General features: G+C 40.0%; 1 protein-coding gene across 1 annotated transcript in view; it reads right to left on the bottom strand.

Annotated features, from left to right (window-relative positions):
* amd1 (adenosylmethionine decarboxylase 1) overlaps positions 1-23534 on the bottom strand; it is a 46594-nt gene that overhangs the window by 11825 nt on the left and 11235 nt on the right. The window contains exons 2-6 of the mRNA XM_057822715.1: positions 15885-15971; positions 9030-9156; positions 8784-8886; positions 2171-2213; positions 1926-2070 (exon numbers count right to left, since the gene is read on the bottom strand). Coding sequence (XP_057678698.1) covers positions 1926-2070; positions 2171-2213; positions 8784-8886; positions 9030-9156; positions 15885-15971 — 505 coding nt within the window. The remainder of the gene's footprint in view (positions 1-1925; positions 2071-2170; positions 2214-8783; positions 8887-9029; positions 9157-15884; positions 15972-23534) is intronic.

The following is a 23534-nucleotide window of genomic DNA, read 5'->3' as shown; positions in this document are numbered from 1 at the left end:
CTGCAACTACTCAATTCTTCTGAACCGCTATTTGATTGCTAAAGTAATACTACTGACTGGAGGTCAACCGATATATGTACCACCCCCACCATTGGCCAATTAACAAAGAAAATGAGCCGATAAAAATAGGATTTTGATGTGGCATCTGTGTGGGCAACCGCTGACTGACAGTAGAACCCCGGAAGGACCCGGCAGCAGCTTGAAGGCAGGCTGCAATAGGAAGCTTCAGGCTTGCCTGTTTTCTAAGTATTGTAAGATTTTTTTTATCTTGCATCAAAAGAATATACAATGTTGCTTTAGCCTTCAAAATTGTTTACTAAGTGATCCTTACACTCTAAACGTGACTTGTAGCGTAGCATTAGCGTTAGGATGCAAACTCTCATAGTTGTTTACATCTCGTCATGACATCCTGGTGGGTTTAATTATTTGAAATAATGTCCTGTTCTTGCTCAGTGTGATTAATTATACAAAAAAGTGCAGCGTTTGTATGTTTGTTTGGTAGCACTAGAACAAATTAATCCATCAAGCCTCAAGTCTTGATTGGAAATTTGTAGCTGTTGTAGCAATTTTAAAAAAATTGCCTTTCATAATCTACGCGCCTTAAAAAAAAAATATATATATATATATATATATATATATGTTATATATACACTCACCGGCAACTTTATTAGGTACACCATGCTAGTAACGGGTTGGACCCCCTTTTGCCTTCAGAACTCCCTCAATTCTTCGTGGCATAGATTCAACATGGTGCTGGAAGCATTCCTCAGAGAGTTTGGTCCATATTGACATGATGGCATCACACAGTTGGTGCAGATTTGTCGGCTGCACATCCATGATGCGAATCTCCCGTTCCACCACATCCCAAAGATGCTCTATTGGATTGAGATCTGGTGACTGTGGAGGCCATTTGAGTACAGTGAACTCATTGTCATGTTCAAGAAACCAGTATTAGATGATTCCAGCTTTATGACATGGCGCATTATCCTGCTGAAAGTGGCCATCAGAAGTTGGGTACATTGTGGTCATAAAGGGATGGACATGGTCAGCAACAATACTCAGGTAGGCTGTGGCGTTCCAGCGACGCTAAACTGGTACCAAGAGGCCCAAAGAGTGCCAAGAAAATATTTCCCACATCATTACACCAGCACCACCACCAGCAGCCTGAACCGTTGATACAAGGCAGGATGGATCCATGCTTTCATGTTGTTGACGCCAAATGCTGACCCTACCATCCGAATGTCGCAGCAGAAATCGAGACTCATCAGACCAGGCAACGTTTTTCCAATCTTCTATTGTCCAATTTCAATTAGCTTGTACAAATTGTAGCCTCAGTTTCCTGTTCTTAGCTGAAAGGAGTGGCACCCGGCGTGGTCTTCTGTCACTGTAGCCCATCTGCCTCAAAGTGCAGAGATGCTCTTCTGCCTACCTTGGTTGTAACGGGTGGTTATTTGAGTCACTGTTGCCTTTCTATCAGCTCGAACCAGTCTGGCCATTCTCCTCTGACCTCTGGCATCAACAAGGCATTTCCGCCCACAGAACTGCCGCTCACTGGATATTTTTTCTTTTTCGGCCCATTCTCTGTAAACCCTAGAGATGGTTGTGCGTGAAAATCCCAGTAGATCAGCAGTTTCTGAAATACTCAGACCAGCCCTTCTGGCACCAACAACCATGCCACGTTCAAAGTCACTCAAATCACCTTTCTTCCCCATACTGATGCTCGGTTTGAACTGCAGGAGATTGTCTTAAACCATGTCTACATGCACTGAGTTGCCGCCATGTGATTGGCTGATTAGAAATTAAGTGTTAACGAGAAGTTGGATAGGTGTACCTAACAAAGTGGCCGGTGAGTGTGTATATATTTATATAGATTATATATATATATACATATACACACATATATATGTTTTGTAGATTTTGCTTACACGAGTGACATCACTTGCAGAAACACCATCTTTCATGTAGAACTGGTCCATAATGGCTGGATCAAGGTCACTCATCAGAACTTCCAGTGTTTGATCCGCATACTTGTTCTCCCAGTACTCTGGCAGGTCCAGAGTAAACAGATACCTGGTGAACAGCAAAACGTTTTGTTTTCCTAAAAACTTTCAAAAATGGCTTCAGCAAACAACACAGTTTGGGATAAGAGGTGCAGAAATGATGATCTTACCAGCAGTCAGAGTTCAAACGTCCCATACAGTAGGCTGCACCATCTGAAAAAAGCAAAGGCGGGATTAATTATTTTAACGGTACCCATCTAGTTTAGTTAGACATTCTCCAGGGTAATTCATCTGACAGTTCTGTAGGTATAGTCCCATGTTATATGTTTATTAATTTCTGTTCTATTAGGATCTTCAGGCTTGTTCACAAAGTACCTGTTCACCTTTCTGTAACTATTTGAACTTTCTTCCTCAAAGATATGATGTCGGACCAACACTCAGATTCTCCTGGAACCGTTCAAATTTTTAAATGTTCGATTTCGAAAGTTTCGATGCCCTGACCGCCGACCGGAAAAAAATAGCTGCCGAACATCCCGAAGAAGAAGCCACATAAAGTGTTTGTTTGATTTCGACCATAGGCATTGTACGGTGACGCTCAAAAGTTTGGCTCAACTTCACAAAGAAAAATGAGCAGTCAGCTCAGTGCATGATTTGCAACACAACTATTTCATGAGAAGGTTGGTGTACAACCAAAATGATTCAACACCTCCAGCATCCTGGAATACAAGTCACCGAGTGCCACGTATTTGACACGCTGCACCGGTCCTCTAACCAGTCAGAACCAGGTACGTAAAACAGTAAATTATGTCTCCCTTTAGCTAAAATTGAGAGGGCAAACAAATTGTACTGTTAAAGCAGTAATGTGAAGTAATTTCATAACATGCTAAATAGGGTCACAATTAAAGTAATTAAACATTGTCGAACAAATAATGCATGTAAAAATAATTTATATGTTGCATATTTGACAAAATAATCGCGTTTCCGAAGTTCGAGCCTGAAAAGGGACAAACCCGGAAGTGATACGTCACACCGAGAACAGCGATGGCAGCTCCATACATACGGCCGCCATACAAAGCCCTTCAAATAATGATTCAAACAGCGATATAAGCGAGAGATCGAGTGCAAGGGAGGAGATCCAAGTTTTTGAAGAGTTGGAGGAGGAAGAGGAGCTTGGAATTTTATGTTGGACCTAACATGTATTAGCCAGACGCTAATCAGGATGCAAACAATGTGCCTGGACTACCTGACATGGAATGGCTACAAGACCCATCGAGATTACAAGATTAGTAAGATATAGGCTGTTATTATTTTCATGATTTGAAGATGCAGGCATTTTGCACATAATTTTGTTTTAGTCTATCTGATGACATTGTTAAAAAAATATTAATCAGACTTCACGTTCATTTTGGCAGATCCGGCAGCTCTCGTGCATATAAAATAATAATATAAAAATGTTGGGGGGAAAGAAGGAGATGAGTCGTTGATGGCTTTCTCCACTTTATTGTGGCAACAATAAGAAAACAAAATAATAGCGGACTGCCGCCACATTCGACCGCGAAGTTTTGCTTCACGCTGATCTCCTCCTCGCCTCCTACTACTCCAGCGTCTCTTAAACGGATCGTGCATAGTGTCTTGTTATGAGCTTTTTGTTTACAAATGTATCGAACACACGACGCGCTGATAACTTAACACATGGAGCTAACAGTAAGAACACAGCTCGGCACAGCTCTCGGCAGGAAGTGGCGTCTAATGGCGTGAGGAAATGGTTTTTTCACACAAGCGAACAGATTAGAAAGCACCACTTCAGTGTTGTCCCGAGACTACATTTCCCATGATTCACTGCGTGACTTAAGCTGCTCGCTGATTCGCTGCGAGATCGACTCAGTGCCAACACGCTTAATTGTCACCTGTCAGTGGCTCTCGCGACACAAACTAGAAGGCTATCAAGCGATCACCGTGAAAGAGTACGCCGAACCGTACAAATGCAATGCAATGCTTGAAGCATAAAGGTGGAAATACATAATACAAATAAATGTGCACAAACTCATCGGCGGTGTGTGTCTCTTACTGCAACGTGACCGTGAATTACCGTGGCGCCGACCCGGTTATAGGCACATCCACACCCCTTTCCCGATTGACAGTGGATTAACCCTTTCGGACAAGAACGTAGATGACGCACAATTTAAACACGCTTAACCTAGCGAACGCAACAACAACTACGATCGGGAATTGCCACGAGTTAACTTTCGGCTAACGTCGCTAGCTTATACTGTTCATTCCACAACAGTTGGCAGCTCTGCGTTGACAACGTCATCAGTCATCTATCCGAAAATCACACTTACGTTTTTGGCAAATTCTTGATCATAAGCAGACCGGTGAAGGAAGCAGGCATCTTCGAAGTGTTTGCAGCAGAGAACACTACTCGATGATGGCGTGAAATTCATTCGCTTCGTGCGAACGAAAGATGTCCATTTACGTGCCTTGCTGTCCTTTGGCCACTCATACAACTTTTCGTTTGAGCGAGAACAAAACATCGCCACACACCGCTGTGGCATCTTACCGAGCAATGCAACAAACAATACTGTTCTATGGCGCACTTCCCTCGCACTTCTAAGTGTGACGTAATTTCCGAAGATTGCCGAAGAAAAGCATTTTCGTTGTCAAGGGCGTTGCTATGGGTTAAACAAAGAATCTGGAAGAGTTGCGTTAAAAAAAATAACGAAAATATGATTATAACTGTCTAGCCATTGATATTTTTCAAAAACATGGTTGGCCAACCTTACTTCACATTACTGCTTTAATACGGTCGGAGAACAAATGTCAAATTAATAGTACGAGAAGTCGTATTATTGCTAATGATATTCAAGCACCTACATACTTTACGTAGCGAGTTGCCGCCTCCATGAAAATCAGCAATATTGAAAGCATCTTGTGTTTTACGATCCATCTTACAAATAAGGAAATCCCTATTATTCTGCCTCATCTACATCAAATTATAATCAATAGAATGCTTTGTCGTAGCTCCCAGGATAGTGGCTCACAGATACAATAACCCTACGTAATAATGCGACTTTTCTCGTAGCAATAGTACGACTAATCTCGTAGTCCTTTTTAAAAAATTTATTTGGCTCTACTACTCCGTCGTATCAACGTGCATCACTGTTTTTTTTCACGTGTTTCACTCCAGTGATACGTGACATTTATTTATCTACTATGCTGGTGTGAGCACCAGCCACTGGTTATTGTCTGAGGACCCTGCTGCATGGTGGTGCACTGAAAGAAAGACTTTTCATTTGCCGTCAGATCTAGCCTTCTGATATCTATGCTTTCAGCTACATTTACACCCAGTCAACGTGTATTCTCTACTGAATGCTCATGCTTACTGCCTGAGAAGGCAGATATGATATTTTCTTCAACAAAAACTTTCTGATTTTATACTGTACCCGCTGCTAATCTGGACTGGGTTTTACAAGGTGTTTTGTTTGTTTGATATTCGGCACAAAGTTAGCCCATTAGTGGGAGCTCAATAACATGTAAAAGTGCCTGCAGCAGATGACACTCGAAAACATAGGCAAAAGAATGTGTACATGTTTTCTCCGTCAAGTTTTGAAAAATAAACATTTTTGTTAAAGTGCACTCCTGTGGAAAGAAACTATCATATTCAAGTTCAAAGACTGATATTCATATACAAGTTTAAAATAGCCCTGAGAGAATTTCATATAGTTGAAAAAAATCTAGAGCTGAAACGAATACTCGAGCAACTCGAAACTGATTCGAGTAATTTTATTCACCTCGAGGAATCGTTTAAATTTGCCAGCTCTAAGCATCACGTTTTGCCCGGACTACTTTTAATGCGGGACTACGCGCTGACATGCGTAGAGGAATAAGCAATAAAAAAAGAAAAATTAAATTTTTTTTTACTGCAGCCGACAGCCACTACAAACTACGCCAGCATGATGCTAGTGTGGTAGGAGGTAGTGTCCGATGCGTCTCATAGATATCGCATGCATTTGGAAATAGATGCGAAATGACAGACTCTGCCGCGTCTGGGCAGCGTTAGTAAATAGCCGCCATCTTTAAGCAGTAGACTTCTCAGCGCTAATAAATATAACGTTACTGTCACTCGCACATGTAACGTTAGCCCTTCGGATGGCCAGGTTTCTATTGATTATGACCACTGTCGGTGCGTGGCTAACGTGTCTTACATACAGGCTTTATTTAATCTATAAAAACACAGCGCTGTAGAGTGATGAGGGTGGAAAATTAAAACATAATAAAGCTAACTGTCAGTTTTAGCTCAGTAGTCATTGCTGAATAAAACACCAAGTAACACTGGTCCCTAATGTGGTCCAATACAGCAGGTATCATACATTTATTTTGAACACTGCAAAAACTCAAAATCCTGTCAGTACTTACAGTTTAGACTAACTTAAAGGGGAACTTTGAAGTAAGGTTGGCCAACCATGTTTTTGAATAATATCAATGGCTCAACAATTATAAGCATTTTTTTTTTTTTTTTTTTTAATGCAACCCTTCCAGATTCTTTGTTTAACCCATAGCAACGCCCTTGACAACGAAAATGCTTTTCTTCGGCAATCTTCGGAAATCTTCGGAAATTACGTCACACCTAGACGTGCAAGGGAAGTCCACCATAGAACAGTATTGTTTGTTGCATTGCTCGGTAAGATGCCACAGCGGTGTGTGGCGATGTTTTGTTCTCGCTCAAACGAAAAGTTGTATGAGTGGCCAAAGGATAGCAGGGCACGTAAATGGACATCTTTCGTTCGCACGAAGCGAATGAATTTCACACCATCATCGAGTAGTGTTCTCTGCTGCAAACACTTCGAAGATGCCTGCTTCCTTAACCGGTCTGCTTATGATCAAGGATTTGCCAAAAAGTAAGTGTGATTTTTGGATAGATGACTGATGACTTTGTCAAAGCATAGCTGCCTACTGTTGTGGAATTGAACAGTATAAGCTATGAGAGCCGCTGACAGGTGACAGCTGAAAAATAGCGTGTTGGTTTAGCGTAGCCATTGAGTCAATCTCGCAGCGAATCAGCGAGCGCGCAGGTCACGCAATGAATCATGGGAAATGTAGTCTCGGGACAACACTGAAGTGGTGCTTTGTAATCTGTTCGCTTGTGTGAAAAAACTACATTTCCTCACGCCATTACAATTCCTGCCGAGAGTTGTGCCGAGCTGTGTTCTAACTTTTCCATAAGAACTGCTCCATGTGTTAATGAAGAGACAAGGTTGTCAGCGCGTCGTGGGTTCGATACATTTGTAAACAAAAAGCTCATAACAAGACACTATGCACAATCCGTTTAAGAGACGCTGGAGTGGGAGGCAAGGAGGAGATCGGCGAGAAGCAAAACTTCGCGGTCGAATGTGGCGGCAGTCCGCTATTATTTTGTTTTCTTATTGTTGCCACAATAAAGTGGAGAAAGCCATCGAAGACTCATCTCCTTCTTTCCCCCCAACGTTTTTATATTATTATTTTATATGCACGAGAGCTGCCGGATCTGCCAAAATGAACATGAAGTCTGATTATTATTTTTTTTAACAATGTCATCAGATAGACAAAAACATAACATTATGTGCAAATGCCTGCATCTTCAAATCATAAAAATAATAACAGCCTATATCTTACCAATGTTGTAATCTCGATGGGTCTTGTATCCATTCCATGTCAGGTAGTCTAGGTACATTGTTTGCATTCTGATTAGCGTCTGGCTAATCATGTTAGATCCAACATAAAATTCCAAACTCCTCTTCTTCCTCCAACTCCAACAGCGGAAACGCGATTATTTTGTCAAATATACAACATATAAATTATTTTTTCATGCTTTATTTGGTGGACAATGTTTAATTACTTTACTTGTGACCCTATTTGGCATGTGAAGAAATTAGTTCACACTACAGCTTTAAAACTTAACTAGAACTTAAAAATAGCTTGACACAAATGGAAATTCAATTGAAACACGTGGGAAAAACACGTAGCTTTCAAGTGGTGTGTGTTATCATGCGTAATTACATTTTTAGGTAAGAAATGTTTTTTTTTTAATTATTTTTATAATATCTCGAAGTTTTTGGAGTGAAAGCAGTGAATTTTTTCTAGACACATCTGAGATGCAATTGTTGGCTGTTTTCAACAATGTACATCGAAAATAAAGACATTGACTGAAAATGGTTCAATATTGGATTAAATGTCTTTTTTCTCATATATATTTATAATTGCTCTTTACCAAAAAAAAAAGGTATATCCGATTACTCGATTAATCGATAGAATTTTCAGTCGATTACTCGATTACTAAAATATTAGATAGCTGCAGCCCTAAAAAAAAAATCATCAAGAAGTTAAGACATTAATATAAACTATGCATATAAACTATGCTTTTTTTTTTTTTTACCCTGCCTACAAAAAGAATCGAATCGGAATTCTCCGAGAAAACCCACACAGAGAACATGCAAATTCCACAAAAGAAGGCCGGAGTCTGGGATTGAACCCTTGATCTCAGAACTGTAAGGCGGATGTGCCAACCACTCTGACAGTGTGCCGCCCATTTCAGTTATCATTGGTATTATTGCTTTCTATTAGCTACTGATTTGTGTGTCGACATCATTTCATTAAGGAGAAAAAAAAACAGTCTTGATTTCTCACTCATGCAGAAAACTTACGACTACAAGTGTCAGGAATATATAACAGGAGCTGGTCTCGAAAAATCCATAGGCTACATTCTATAGGGCTACTTTTGCAGCCGGCAACACTTTTATTACATACTTGGGAAAATCTGGCTGAGAAAGTCTACTTCCTCTTGGAAGTTTCGATGAGGGAACTCTTGATGGGTTGGTTTCATGAAATTCTTGCGGGAGTAGAAGAAATTCTACAAAACAAGATAACAGGAGTTGGATGTGGGTTTGCCGATTAACAAAAACACTGACTGGCTTCAAGTCTCCGCAGGGTTAGATCAGCGAAAATGATAGCGAGTGCCAGCGCTGAAAGGATTTTAAATGATAAGAGGATCACCTCGATGGCATCAAAACCGCAGTACTCCCTGGCGAGTTCCAGCAGAGGCACCAGTGCTTGCAGTAAGAGGGTGGTTCCACATGTTTTCAAAATGAAACGTCTCTTGGAGACAAACATGCTACTCTCACTGAATGGAGGAAAAAGACGAGACAAAAGGATACTTTATAATTAGATTGCCAAAGCGCACAAGTCATACATTACAATTCCAGATTATCTTTAGAACCATTTAACAGCAGATGCGTATCAACTTAATAGAAGTTTCAGTTCAATGGTTGCAGTAGCTGTTCTTTATGCCACATAAAAAACATTTTAAAAATATTTTGTAGAGAAGTACAACTTTGTTTAGTGCAGTGTTTATTCATTTTCACATTGCTTGGCATATTTTCTAGGTTGTGGTGACCTGCTACCGCAATTGTTGATAAAGAAACCAATGGGAGCTTCTTAGCTTCTTCCTGCAACAAAGACATTTATAATGCTAAGTTGTAGTGGATGATACACAGCTGCACTGGGGATTTCTACTGAACATGAGTGACAAAGAGCCTTTACGGGGTTAATTTGTGGGCTCACACAAGCCTGACTATTTGCATATGCTTAATAAAAGCATAGGCATAAACATAATAAAAGTGTGTGTCAAGGGTCGGGAGCGAATCTCCTCGAATGCATCACGGTGTATTCGAGAACCGAGGCCCAGCTTAAGTGTTTATTGCTTTCTTTTTACTCCTGAATTGTGCGTCATGATCATCTGTTGATTTTAGTGCTGCAACGATTAATCGATTAACTCGAGTAATTCGGTTAGAAAAAAGCTTCAAATCAAATTTTGCCTTTAGTATTTGTTTAATTAAAGTGGCCTTGTCATGGTGTGTTTTCAAAGTGTTTGCATTTTGTTTTATTGATTTGGGTGGATACACTGCCCTCTCGTGGCAACAGTGAATGTCATAACTCATTTACCATGGCTGAATACAGATGCTCCCTGTTAAGACCAACTTAAGGCAAGTTTTTGTTTGACCGAATACGTCTTTTTATGCATTCGTAATTTAGCTTATAGGTACAGTGCCTTGCAAAAGTATTCGGCCCCCTTGAACCTTGCAACCTTTCGCCACATTTCAGGCTTCAAACATAAAGATATAAAATTTTAATTTTTTTGTCAAGAATCAACAACAAGTGGGACACAATCGTGAAGTGGAACAAAATTTATTGGATAATTTAAACTTTTTTAACAAATAAAAAAACTGAAAAGTGGGGCGTGCAATATTATTCGGCCCCCTTGCGTTAATACTTTGTCGCGCCACCTTTTGCTCCAATTACAGCTGCAAGTCGCTTGGGGTATGTTTCTATCAGTTTTGCACATCGAGAGACTGACATTCTTGCCCATTCTTCCTTGCAAAACAGCTCGAGCTCAGTGAGGTTGGATGGAGAGTGTTTGTGAACAGCAGTCTTCAGCTCTTTCCACAGATTCTCGATTGGATTCAGGTCTGGACTTTGACTTGGCCATTCTAACACCTGGATACATTTATTTTTGAACCATTCCATTGTAGATCTGGCTTTATGTTTTGGATCATTGTCCTGTTGGAAGATAAATCTCCGTCCCAGTCTCAGGTCTTGTGCAGATACCAACAGGTTTTCTTCCAGAATGTTCCTGTATTTGGCTGCATCCATCTTCCCGTCAATTTTAACCATCTTCCCTGTCCCTGCTGAAGAAAAGCAGGCCCAAACCATGATGCTGCCACCACCATGTTTGACAGTGGGGATGGTGTGTTCAGGGTGATGAGCTGTGTTGCTTTTACGCCAAACATATCGTTTTGCATTGTGGCCAAAAAGTTCAATTTTGGTTTCATCTGACCAGAGCACCTTCTTCCACATGTTTGGTGTGTCTCCCAGGTGGCTTGTGGCAGATTTTAAACGAGCCCTTCTATGGATATCTTTGAGAAATGGCTTTCTTCTTGCCACTCTTCCATAAAGGCCAGATTTGTGCAGTGTACGACTGATTGTTGTCCTATGGACAGACTCTCCCACCTCAGCTGTAGATCTCTGCAGTTCATCCAGAGTGATCATGGGCCTCTTGGCTGCATCTCTGATCAGTTTTCTCCTTGTTTGAGAAGAAAGTTTGGAAGGACGGCCGGGTCTTGGTAGATTTGCAGTGGACTGATGCTCCTTCCATTTCAATATGATGGCTTGCACAGTGCTCCTTGAGATGTTTAAAGCTTGGGAAATCTTTTTGTATCCAAATCCGGCTTTAAACTTCTCCACAACAGTATCTCGGACCTGCCTGGTGTGTTCCTTGGTTTTCATAATGCTCTCTGCACTTTAAACAGAACCCTGAGACTATCACAGAGCAGGTGCATTTATACGGAGACTTCATTACACACAGGTGGATTCTATTTATCATCATCGGTCATTTAGGACAACATTGGATCATTCAGAGATCGTCACTGAACTTCTGGAGTGAGTTTGCTGCACTGAAAGTAAAGGGGCTGAATAATGTTGCACGCCCCACTTTTCAGTTTTTTATTTGTTAAAAAAGTTTAAATTATCCAATAAATGTTGTTCCACTTCACGATTGTGTCCCACTTGTTGTTGATTCTTGACAAAAAAATTAAATTTCATATCTTTATGTTTGAAGCCTGAAATGTGGCGAAAGGTTGCAAGATTCAAGGGGGCCGAATACTTTTGCAAGGCACTGTATATTTAGCAGTTTTTTTATGGGAATACGTGTTTGAACGATTTGTTAATAGCATTGTTAAAAAAAAAAAAACCTTAGCGTTTTATAGCATTTAAGATTGCGGATTTTTGGTATGCAAGTTGGCCAATTGTTCTTTTGGTGTATTTAGATCCTCATTTATTTATTTATTTTTCTATACCGTTTGAGACTGAGTTCAGATATTTTTATTTTTAAATGAAAGTGCAATTCTGCATAGTTTGAAGCAACTCTGGAAATTTATTTTGTATTCGCATTTAATGCTCTTTTTGGAAGTGTAATCTTGGCAAGTTTTTTTTTTTTTCCTTCTTTTAAACATCTCCAAAATATTTTTTCTGCATCACATTAAATGTTCCTAATCTGATAACTCGATTATTTGAAATAACTAGTTGATGGATTAATCGACTACTAAAATAATTGATAGCTGCAGCCCTAGTTGAATTAGGAGAATTATTAAAACTGAGAAAGTTGACTTGGACTATCTTCGCTTCAACTTTTTCCTCCTTCTCTTGGATTGGACATATACTAGTGACGTTAGGCCTTGTGATTGATGTCTATCATCGTCAATGGCACTGAAAGAGTTAACCAATTTGTTTTCCAACTAAAACTGGAAGTCATCACTCTTGGTATGTAAAAAAGACTATGAACTTTATTGACACTCAGGCTACATCTACACTAGGAGGGATAACGTTCTCCGTTATTTTGCACACTACTTCCGTACCTGTCCACACCATGTTTAACCCCTGCTTCTGCAAGGTACGCCTGCATTTGTGCAGAAAGGAGCAGCCTCATGTGTTACATCGTGGTCCACGCATTTTACTTCTGAAGTGTAAAGACATCACTTACTGGCGGGAAATTTCGAGATTACTACTAGACTAGAGGATAAACTAAACAATGGCTGTGGAAAAAAAGAGGAGCAGGAATGCCATGGCTTTATCGTTTGCCTCCATTGTTTACCATGCAACACTAAAAATGGCGACGACGCACACCACGACGTCACTCCCTTTGTCTTCGATTGCTACAACCCCTAGCAAAAAGTTTGGAATTACCAGTCTCGGACGAGCACTCACTCAGACATTTTATTATGTAGAACAAACTGGGATAAAAAGCTTGAACAAATAATGAATTAGCTGAAAAGTGCAACTCTTTAGCATTCAGAAACACTAAAAAAAATGAATAAAAAACATTGTGCTGGTCAGTAAATGTTTGTTTTTAGAGAAAGTGCAGGGAAAGAAATGTAGAATCACTCCATTCTGGGGAAAAAAAAGATTTAATCACTCCATTTTGAGTTGAAAATACAGACACACCCAGTCAATTTTCTTTCCTTAATTGGGCCCCTGCCTCATCTTAGATCTGCTAGTTAGTCAGCAGTTAAAAACAGTCTTGTTATCACACCTTGGAGGGCTGCTGGACCAATTGGATTCACAAGAATCATGGCTCCAAAGAGAGATGTCTGTTGAGACCAAGAAGAGGATCATCAAACTTCTTGAAGAAGGTAACGCTACACGTATGGTTGCCAAATATGTGGGCTGTTCGCAGTCAGCTGTATCAAAAATCTGGACCAAGTATAAACAGCATGGCAAGGTTGTTAAGGTTAAGCGTACTGGTCGACACTCAAACGTCATGACAAACAACTAAAGGCCATATGTTTTGAAAACAGAAGATGTACAACAAGACAAAAGAAGAAATGGGAGGAAGCTGGAGTCAAGTATGTGACAGAACTGTGCAAAATCGCCTAAAGGAAATGGGATTTTCACACAGGAAAGCTAAAAGGAAACCATCATTGGCACTTAAACAGAAAAGAACAAGACTGCGATGGGCTAAGGAGAGGCAATCATGGACTGTGAATGACTGGATGAAAGTTATTTTCAGTGATGAGTCAAGAATCTGCATTAGACAAGGTGATGATGCCGTTCCAGTGAGATTTACAAAGATGACTGCCTGAAAAACACATCAAAATTCCCTCAGTCGTTGATGATATGGGGCTGCATGTCAGGCAAAGGTACTAGGGCAGGGGTGGGCAAACCGGTCCTCGAGGGCCGCAGTGGGTCCTGGTCTTTGTTCCAACTGACCCAGCACAGCTAGTTTAACCAATGAGGTTTCAGCAGAAATGAGAAGCACCTGACTGCAATCGACTGATTACACGTGTAAAACAGCAGATTGGTGAAAAGGTGTCCTCTTAATGCAGTACTTCTCAAATGGTGGGGCGCGCCCCCCCCAGGGGGCGCAGAGCGATGCCGGGGGGGCGCGAGTGACCTCGGGGAACATGCTTTTTTTTTTGTTTTTTTTTTTGCCGTACTAGAATAAAGTGTACTTGCACATCCACTCCGTGGGTGGCAGTGGCGCTCTCATTTTCAAAGTGCGTGCAGTATTTTTGAAGTAAGCAAGAGCACACGGAAGAGACTCATGCAGAGCTGGACTCACGCAGCGACCCGCTGTCTTCTTCGGTTCTCACGTGTCCGGCCGAGAAGTGCCGTTTTCGGCTTGGGATCGTCACGACCACCGCCCTCACCTACGGTTCTCCCTCGGCCGCCGAGAATGCGCTTTTTTCGGGCCGTTTGCCTTTGACTTTTAATATAGTGGGAAATGAGGAAAGACCACTGTTTACTGAGTCTAAAAATGATTATAGCGGAGAAGCCAAATCAGTTAAGATGCCACTTAAAGACATTAGACCTCAATCTCATTGATAAGCCGCTTGATTGTTTTTCAGCGAAAACGTGCCGAATATTGCCAATTGTCACAATCGTCCTGCTTTGTCAGTGTTATATCAGTAAACCAGTGAGCACTGTGGTGAATCAGCGAAAATAAAACCTTTCCTTCTGTCCAAAGACCTTTTGCCCCCCTTCTATTCAGTTTTGTCTTTTTTTCGGTCAAATGTTTTGGCATGTTGTCCTGAAGAGTAAATGTTTCTAATCAATTTGAATTTGTTATTATTTACTGATTTTATTACATTTTATTTTTCAGTATCAAATGGTCAAAAATGTACCTTGAGTGTATTTTTACAGTTTGGATGTGACTTTTTTTTTATTTTTTATTTTTTTTAACTTCAGGCAAATTGATGCGCGTTAAGTCTTTTCTGTTACAAGCAACACAATGTTAAAAAAGTTATACTTTATTATAAGTTGATCTATGTTACTTTTTTTCTTTAATAGAAAAAAAAGGACACAATGTTAGGCTGAGGCGTACTTATAATAGTAATATAGACGAATGATACTATTTACAGTGGCGGCAGAGAGTTGGGGGGGCGCGAAACATTTACGTCTTCCTTGGGGGGGCGTAACAGAAAATAATTGAGAAGCACTGTCTTAATGGGTTGCAACAAAAACCCGCACCCACTGCGGCCCTTTGTGGAATAGTTTGCCCACCCCTGCACTAGGGGGATGGCTGTGGTTAAATTTCAATAAATGTACAAGTTTACATTCAAATTTTAGAAAGCTTTCTTAACCCTTCAATTGAAAATATGTTTGGGGATAATGAAATCATTTACCAAAATGACAAAGCATCATGCCACAGAGCTAAAACTGTTAAAGCATTCCTTTGAGACTCATCAAGTCAAAGTCATGGCCTGCAAATAGCCTAGATCTCAACCTGAAACCAACTCAACTTGAAAACCTGTGGTGGAAATTAGAAAGAAAAAAAAAAGGTCCACAGCAAGGCTCCAACCTGCAAGGATGATCTGCCAACTGCAATCAAAGAGAGTTGGCACCAAATTGATGAATACTGTTTGTCACGCATCAGAGACTGCAAGCGGTCATAAAAGCCAGATGTCTGAGTGAGTGCTCGTCCGAGACTGGTGATTCCATACTTTTTGCTAGGGTTTGTGTACGAAGACACCAGTCAATATTAAGTTGCGAGGCCGTAGTTTATAACATTACACGGCTACCTACCCCGTGCAACAACATCTACGGAGAAGAGGTACAACATTAGTGTAGCAAACATGCTCTAACTAACTAAAAATTTAAGGCCATTATCCATGCTAGTGTAGACATAGCCTCAGAGGGCGAAGGTTGTTGAGTGTCAAAGTGGCTAAGGCTCAACGTCACGTCACCTGAAAGTACATGGAGTGGCAATGTCAAGCGACTGTAACCAATGACCAATCTAATCCTGGAAAGCCCTCTAATCATAGCCAAACCCAGCAGACGCACTGCTCCACATCTCACCTGAGTATATAAGCTTCCTGTTTGTCGGTCTTTGTCACACTTATGATCAGACAGTGCACATTCTCCAAAAGTTTGTCCCACTCAAACCTAAAAAGGAAACACAAGCATGGGCAAAGTTTAGCGTTTGGCAGGTCCTTTACATGTAAAACAGTGTTTCATCCTTAAGATAGGTATCCTATATACCATCCTAAGGTGAGTAAGTGAAGGCAGAAATAAGGTACTTGCTGCAGAGCACCACAAAGTTGCAAGGTTGTGCAGATAAGGGTTATTCGAACACTGGCTTAGCGCATCAACAGTAACTCTAGAAAAACCTTGCATACTCAGAACTAATTCAAGGAATTTTAAAACTCGTACAAGGCCTACAAAATATAATGAAAAAGGAGTCACACAACCCTGTTAACACTGCATATCTTGCATTTTTTTAAATCCCCAAATCTATAGTGTGTGGCACATTTATTTTATCAAACCATCTTGAAGTGATAAATTGACAAGGTGTTGAAGGTTAATTTCAAATGAAATAGTCTAAATCCATTTCATTTTTACCTGTACAGGTATTCCCTGGGTTAAGAACCAGTTTCGTTCCTAAGCTGGCGACGTAACCCGAATTTCTGCGCAAGACTGAATGAACCCTTTCAGTACCCCAACATAACTATCCATACAGCCAAAGTTCCATAAAGTCCAAAAGTATTGTACAGTATTTTGTTTAATGATGGAGGATATACTGCCCTCTGGTGGCAGCGTTGGGTCAGGCTGGACTGTTGTCTTATGTGACTGAGAAACAGACTGATGTCTGACTGGATATAGGACAGCTGCACTCTGGTTTGGCCCACATTAGGCTGTAAGGTGTTTCAGCCAATAAATGTATGCATTTAGAATTAAATTTACAGCTACAGTTTGTAGAGTTATGTGTGGGCGATTTGCTATGAGAATTGTAAATACGTTAGGATTCTTAGTATTTAAGCTAACGGACTTTTGTTAGGATTCGTAGTATTTAAAATAGCGGACTTTTGTTAGGCAAATTAGGCTTATGTAATCTACTAAATTTACATATTGATCGGACTGATGGACCTTTGAACACCAATTGTTTTGTGTCAAGTGTTTTATTTTTAAAATACAGGGTGACAAGTTTACACTGCCATAATACAACTTAAATGCCATGTTTATTCATTTTAGAATTAGAATTTAATCACAAATTATACATTATTGTAAAGAACATGTACAGTACACTCTATTTTTCAATGTGTCCTCCCTTAAGTGTCACAACAGCCTCCAGGCGCCTGCGGAACGCTTGACAGGTCTTCTTTATATAGGATGCTGTCATCTTTTCCCAAGATCTAACAATGGACCTCTCCAAGGCTGCCACAGAAGTTTGTGGCTTCTTACAGGCACTGTCCTCCACAGTTGCCCATATGCTATAATCCAGGGGATTGAGATCTGGACTCTGGGTGGCCACATATCACCTTGTCAATCAACTTTTTGGTCCCCACAGATCGGGCACTTCCAGACCCAGGTTTTCGTGAGGCTGTTCCAGTATCTTTCAGCTTCTTTTTAACTTTGTAGACTGCACATCTGGATATTCTCAGATTTGCTGCAATCTCAGTAGGTGTCAGACCGGCACGCAGCAATTCAGGTACAGCTAAAGTTTTCTTCATTTTCAGCAGAAGCACAGGAATTGTAGAGACAAGAGATTACCAGTTGAATTGAGTGACCTTAATGAATCACTTAAGCATGACAACCTATTTAGATATGTTTCACTGGCTTTTAAACAAGCAGTCAACTGAGTGTAAACTTTTTTTTGGGTCACCCTGTATGTGTTGTTTTGAACGTGTGTTACAGCTTTACAAATTCTTAAAAGTGAAGTAAAAACCTTCAAAAAGCACAGTTGGCTTGTTTGCTCTCTGTAAAGATAACTTCACGTTTCGTGAAGACAGAACACAGCATATAAATAAAGTAAAAAGATACGGTGAGGTACAATATGGTACTGTATATGCGCCAAAAAAAAAAAAATGACAGGAGACTAAGGCGGACGAGACGCCGGCGTCGGAAAGTCGAAATTGCGCAAATCTAGTGCGTCGTAACCCGGGGACTACCTGTATTTACTAATGTTTCTGGGATTATGATACTAAAGCCTGAGTTATGCTCCTGCTTTGCGGTGACGGCGAAGTGACTACGGTGTCAATGAGCATTCGATAGTTCTGAGGTGAGGGAACGAGTTGCTCTGTAATTAACCGCCAAGCCACTAGAGGGATATGGCGTTATGTTTGTACGGATTTGGGGCATGCTTGTTGACTTACTCTAGTCTAGTTTAACGGGGAAAAAATAAACAATGAAAGATGGAATGCTTGAATGGGGATCTTCAGCTCATCAACATTGAATAAATGTTGATCATACAAATGTTGAGGCGCACGCGACGCAAAGACTGTTTCGACTTTTGATGCCGCATAGAAAGTTCTAGCCTCGAGTGGAAACCAGCTAGTTGTGGCGGCTAGCTTTAAACTGGCGTCGAGCACTGCGTCCAGCGTTTTGTCCGAGGTCTGCAAAGCCCTCCAGTCCGATTTGTTTGTAGTGTCCTACAACCAGCCAGTGGGAAGCCATAGCAGATTTCTGGCGGCTATGGAAGCCTTGATGCTGACGTTATCATTAAAGCACAGAGGCAGACCCAATCAGTAATGATGTATCGAGTGTGAACTGTCTGTTGTTGAAAATTAAACATCAAAACAACTCTTTTGACACCAAACCTGCTTTATTCTTCATATTCTTGAAGTGTGACATGTAAATAAGTCACAGACTCGCAGCAAAGATATGTACACAATAGGCATATACCGGCTACCGGTTTCATGGTTTACCGAGGTATGAAAACGTCACGGTTTCAAAACCAAAAAAAAAAAAATTTCCGTCATACCGTAGTGCGGTATTCGCTATTGTAAAAGCCTCAAAGATGCAGCCAGAAGTATCTTGGAGCGGCAGCGCTCACCCCTCCCTCTCCGGTTGTTGATGTGTGTGTGTCAGTGACGCTATTCTGCTAAACACCAAAAAAGAAACACTCCAAACAAAAGGCGTACTTTTCTTGAATTTATGGAGGTCTCAAATCATGGTAACTGAAATATACAGTTTTAAAACGTTGTACAAAAGTATTTTACACGTGTGAGTAGCTTCATTAGCACAAACACAACAGAATGTGAGGAAGTCATCCATGAAAAAGTTCACCAAAAACAAAACACACATTTTCCTTTTAAAACAAATTAACTAAAAACTTACAAAGACGAATGTTAGCCTAGTCTTGGCTGGGAGAGCAACTTAGTCGAGGTTTTAAATCTCACGGCCACTGAGAAACAAGCTTGAATGAAGGAAAAGGGATAACATCAAAGATCGCTAATTGCGATCTTTGAGGTTAGATGATCTTGCCCTAAGCACAAATGTACGCTCGCCGGACAAGGAGAGGTCTCACTCCCAAGTGTTTTTAGATGAAACCTTTACATAACAACATTCAAATTTTAACTAACTTATCCATTTTTAACTTATGAATTCTGCGTCTTTTTACCACAAAGGCATGACATGTAGACTAGAGTTGACACAGTGGCTGAAAATGGCAAAACTTCACTTGAGCTTTTGCCCCCTCAAAAAAAGTACAGTCAATATTTTTCAATTTTATTTAGAAGTGTTTTTACTTTTTTATAGCAATTAATTTAGTTCTTGCTCCAGTCTTGAGCAACCTGAGCTGTGGCTGTGGGTAGTCTATAAGTTCTATTTATTTTAATTTTATTTAAAATATTTTTTTTGTTTATTTATTTATTTTAACATAATATTCATGTTCCAATTTGCAAATATTTTCAGAAAAATAAAAAAATCCCGGAAAAAAGTTTTTTTTTTTTTTTAAACCCATACCTCTCAAAATAACACATTTTGGAGCTATAATTGCAATACCGTGATACCATAAAACCGCGGTATTTTTGATCACGGTTATCGTACCGTCAAAATCTCATACCGGCACATGCCTAGTACACAATAAATGCTGAAGTGCACCAACCAAAAATATGACATAAAGTGATGAAAAGCAGTCAGTTTTTGGCCAACTTGGTCACCGCTTCGTGTGCCCATTCCATTCCGAACACTCACATACTGTACTTGTCTCGGTGGTTCATTTTTTATTCAATCGCTGGCTGACCTCCAGCCCCGTATTTTCAGCAATCTCCTCCCATGAATTGCTTGCCATTTGGCAATCTTCATAATGTCTTGACGAGACATTGAAGAAGTTGTAGTACTTGCCCTTTGTTGAAACTCTACTCGGCTTGGTCCATTTTTGCGTGTAGAAAAACAATGTTTGTTAATGGCGGTGACTTCGCGCTGAACCAGAAACAACAGTCTGAGCGGACCAATCATAGTCCATTTCCACCACGTCACACGCGTTGAAGCGACGCGAAGCCAGGGGAAAAAACACAGAAGGAGCCAGACAGGCTCCAGTGCAGGATCGTAAATTGGGTCTTCCTTGACGGCGCAGGTCTGACACAGAAGCATAACTCGGCCTTAAGTCTATGGATACGATATGGATAGGTATAGGTAATTTTTGAAATGCTGACCTGCAGATCTCTTTTTTTTTTTTATCTTAAAAGCATGCACCTTTAATATTCCAAGTGCCAGTGAATGAAAACTGCTTCTTTAACTCTACATGTAGTTCTCTCAAAAATATTGAAAAATTGACATTTGGCCTAAAATGCCATCATCCTTTACTTAAAAAAAAAAAAAAAAAATCTGCTACTGCAGGCTATTCTTTTATCCGCCCCGATTAAAAAAAAAAAAAAAAAAATCAGGGTCAGAAGATCAATAGAGACTAGCCCATACTACGTAGCTCCCTCATTTCAACAGGATTGGTTTAAAAGTAATTTCTTAGGACATCAGTAAGTTTGCACAAGAACAAATAAACAACTTCAGGGTTGCCTTGACAAGCCTCCAGCCTGTTAAAAATTAAATGTAGTATTTTGCTTTACAGAGAGAATCACAAAGTATGAGGAAATTAATACTAAATCACATCAGGTGAAGTTATTTTTTCGCTTCTTCATACCTTTTATTGCTGGTAGTCTGCCAAATGTGAGCATTCACTAAATAACTAGTATTATCTGATTGAGTTCACTTACAAAGGAAAGTGTACATATCATGTTGAGGTTGTGAAAGTATGATAATACCCCCAAAATGCAGTTATATGTTCAAATTATATACTTGTATTAACAACCACGAAATTCTGCAACCAAATGCAAACAGGCTAATAGCTGAGACACCATCAGCGGACAAGATCTGTTCAATTTTTAGTGATCAACCGAGCCCCCAAGATTTATGAAATCAGCCTTGATTGATTGGTCGGCACCAAACAATTTATGCACCTTTACTTTTAGGGAACCAGCTGTCATAGTTTATTTGAACTTTTTTTTTTTTTTTTAAATGCTCAAAATTTCTTGCAACCATTTGGGAGTAGCAAACGAGCTGTTGCGTTTCACTTGGAAAAACTTCAACATACATAGTTGAATACGGTGGAGCTTTATGAGGCATTGCTGAAAGCGACCTTTAGATATGTTCATATTGCTCACGTACCACCAATATATGGGTTTCACGAACACTGACAGAAAACATGCCAGCTGCCCTGAAAAGTGGCAAATCTGGAGCGAAAGGAGACCGGTTTACGCTAAGCATGGGAATTACAACAGTATTTTTAATTAAAATCTAAATTTAGTATTCATGATTTTCCAAAGTTTCAGGAGAATAAACAAACCGCAGGGTACAGATTCCTACTCTTGTGTATCAGAGCCTAAGGATGAAACAAATGTGAGCACACAGTCCCATAAAAAGCAGGTGTGTGCAGAAATATCTAAGGTCATGTTAAATATTTAACACCTGTTTAGTGTTTCCCAAAATAAAGAGTGGATGAAAGAATTTGACATTTCCAGTTTCCATTGGTGTTTAAAGGATCAATTAAACCACTATAGTGAAACCAAGAATCAATGCAGCGCTATTAGTTGTGTCATCCGGACTCATTCCCCTTACAGACCATACTAAACACAGTCATTTCAGCAAAATGCTCTGAGGCGGGAAAGGACACCATCCCTACATAAATCATCTGATTCTGAGACTTTTCACATGCCTCAGTGGGTGTTTCCGTTTAGGCTGGCTAAGGAGTGCAAAAGTAATCAGATTAACTCTGTCCCTGTGAAAACAGTGGCGTCAATAACCCGAGGTCATCACAGTTAATTTTTTTCCTTATTCAGAAAAGGTAAGATGGATGTCGCAACCTACAGTTATTTGGGAACTACTGCTTATGATTTAGGGCTGCAGCTATCTATTACTCAAGTGATTCATTAATCTATCAGAATAATCGAGTAATCAGATTAGGAACATTTTAACGCGTTACAGAATAAAATTTAAGAGGTTAGAACAAAGGCTTGCTAAGATTGCACTTTCAAAAGAGCCTCATACACGAATACAAAATAAAATTCCAGAGTGTTTTATCAAACTATGCAGAATTGCACTTTTATTTAAAATTGAAAACACCTGACTTTAGCCTCAAATGGTATTAAAAAAAATCATGAGTATCGAAGTACTAACTAAACTAAACTGAACTAAAGAACAATCTGCTAACTTTCATACAAAAGTCCGCATAGCCTAAATGCTATACAATGCAAAGGTTTTTAACAATGCTCTCAACCAATCGTTCAAACCTATATTCCCACAAAAAAAACTGCTAAATATACCTCTAACTAAATTACGGATGCATAAACAATCACATTAGCTCAAACAACTTACAACCTTATGTTGGTCTTAACAGGGAGCAGCTGGATCCAGCCATGTGAGATGAGTTATGTCATTCACTGTTGCCACGGGAGGGCAGTGTATCCACCAAAATTAAAATACGAAATGCACACACTTTATAAAACAAACCATTACAACGCTGACAAATCCTCAAAGCAGCAAAATTTGATTTGAAGCTTTTTTCCCCCACCGATCGAATTATTCGAGTGTAGAGCTGGAACGAATACTCGAGGTACTCAAGTAACTCTAGTTTAGAAATTGATCAGAGTAATTTTATTTGCCTCGAGGAATGGTTTAATTTTGTCCACCTCGAAGCATCACGTTTTGCCCGGACTACTTTTAATGCGGGACAACGCGCTGACATCACGTGCGTAGGCGAAGAAGCAATAATACCTGACTGCAGCCGACAGCTGCTACAAACCACGCCCGCCTAATGCTACAGTGGTAGCGTCTGATGTCTCTCATAGATATCACATGAATATGGAAGTAGATGTGAAATGACAGACTCACCAGCGTTAGTAAACAGCCGCCATCTTAAAGCAGTAGACTTCTCAGTGCTATTTAATAAGATTAACGTTACTGTACTTTGCTAGGATAATGTCAGCCCAATGGAGGGCTAGGTTTCTATTAATTATGACTACTGTTGATGCGTGGCTAACGTGTCTTACATACAGGTTTTTTTAATCTGTAAAAACACAGCGCTGTAAAATGTTGAGGGTGTCAAAAACAAAGCTAACTGTCAATTTTATCTCCGTAGTCATTGCTGGATAAAACAAGTAGCACTGGTGCCTAATGTACTCCAATACAGCAGGTATCATACATTTATTTTGAAAACTGCAAAAACTCTCAATCCTA

Source organism: Corythoichthys intestinalis, chromosome 19 (genome assembly GCF_030265065.1).
Source record: "Corythoichthys intestinalis isolate RoL2023-P3 chromosome 19, ASM3026506v1, whole genome shotgun sequence".
NCBI lineage: Eukaryota > Metazoa > Chordata > Actinopteri > Syngnathiformes > Syngnathidae > Corythoichthys > Corythoichthys intestinalis.
This window is presented reverse-complemented; position numbering and strand designations above follow the sequence as displayed.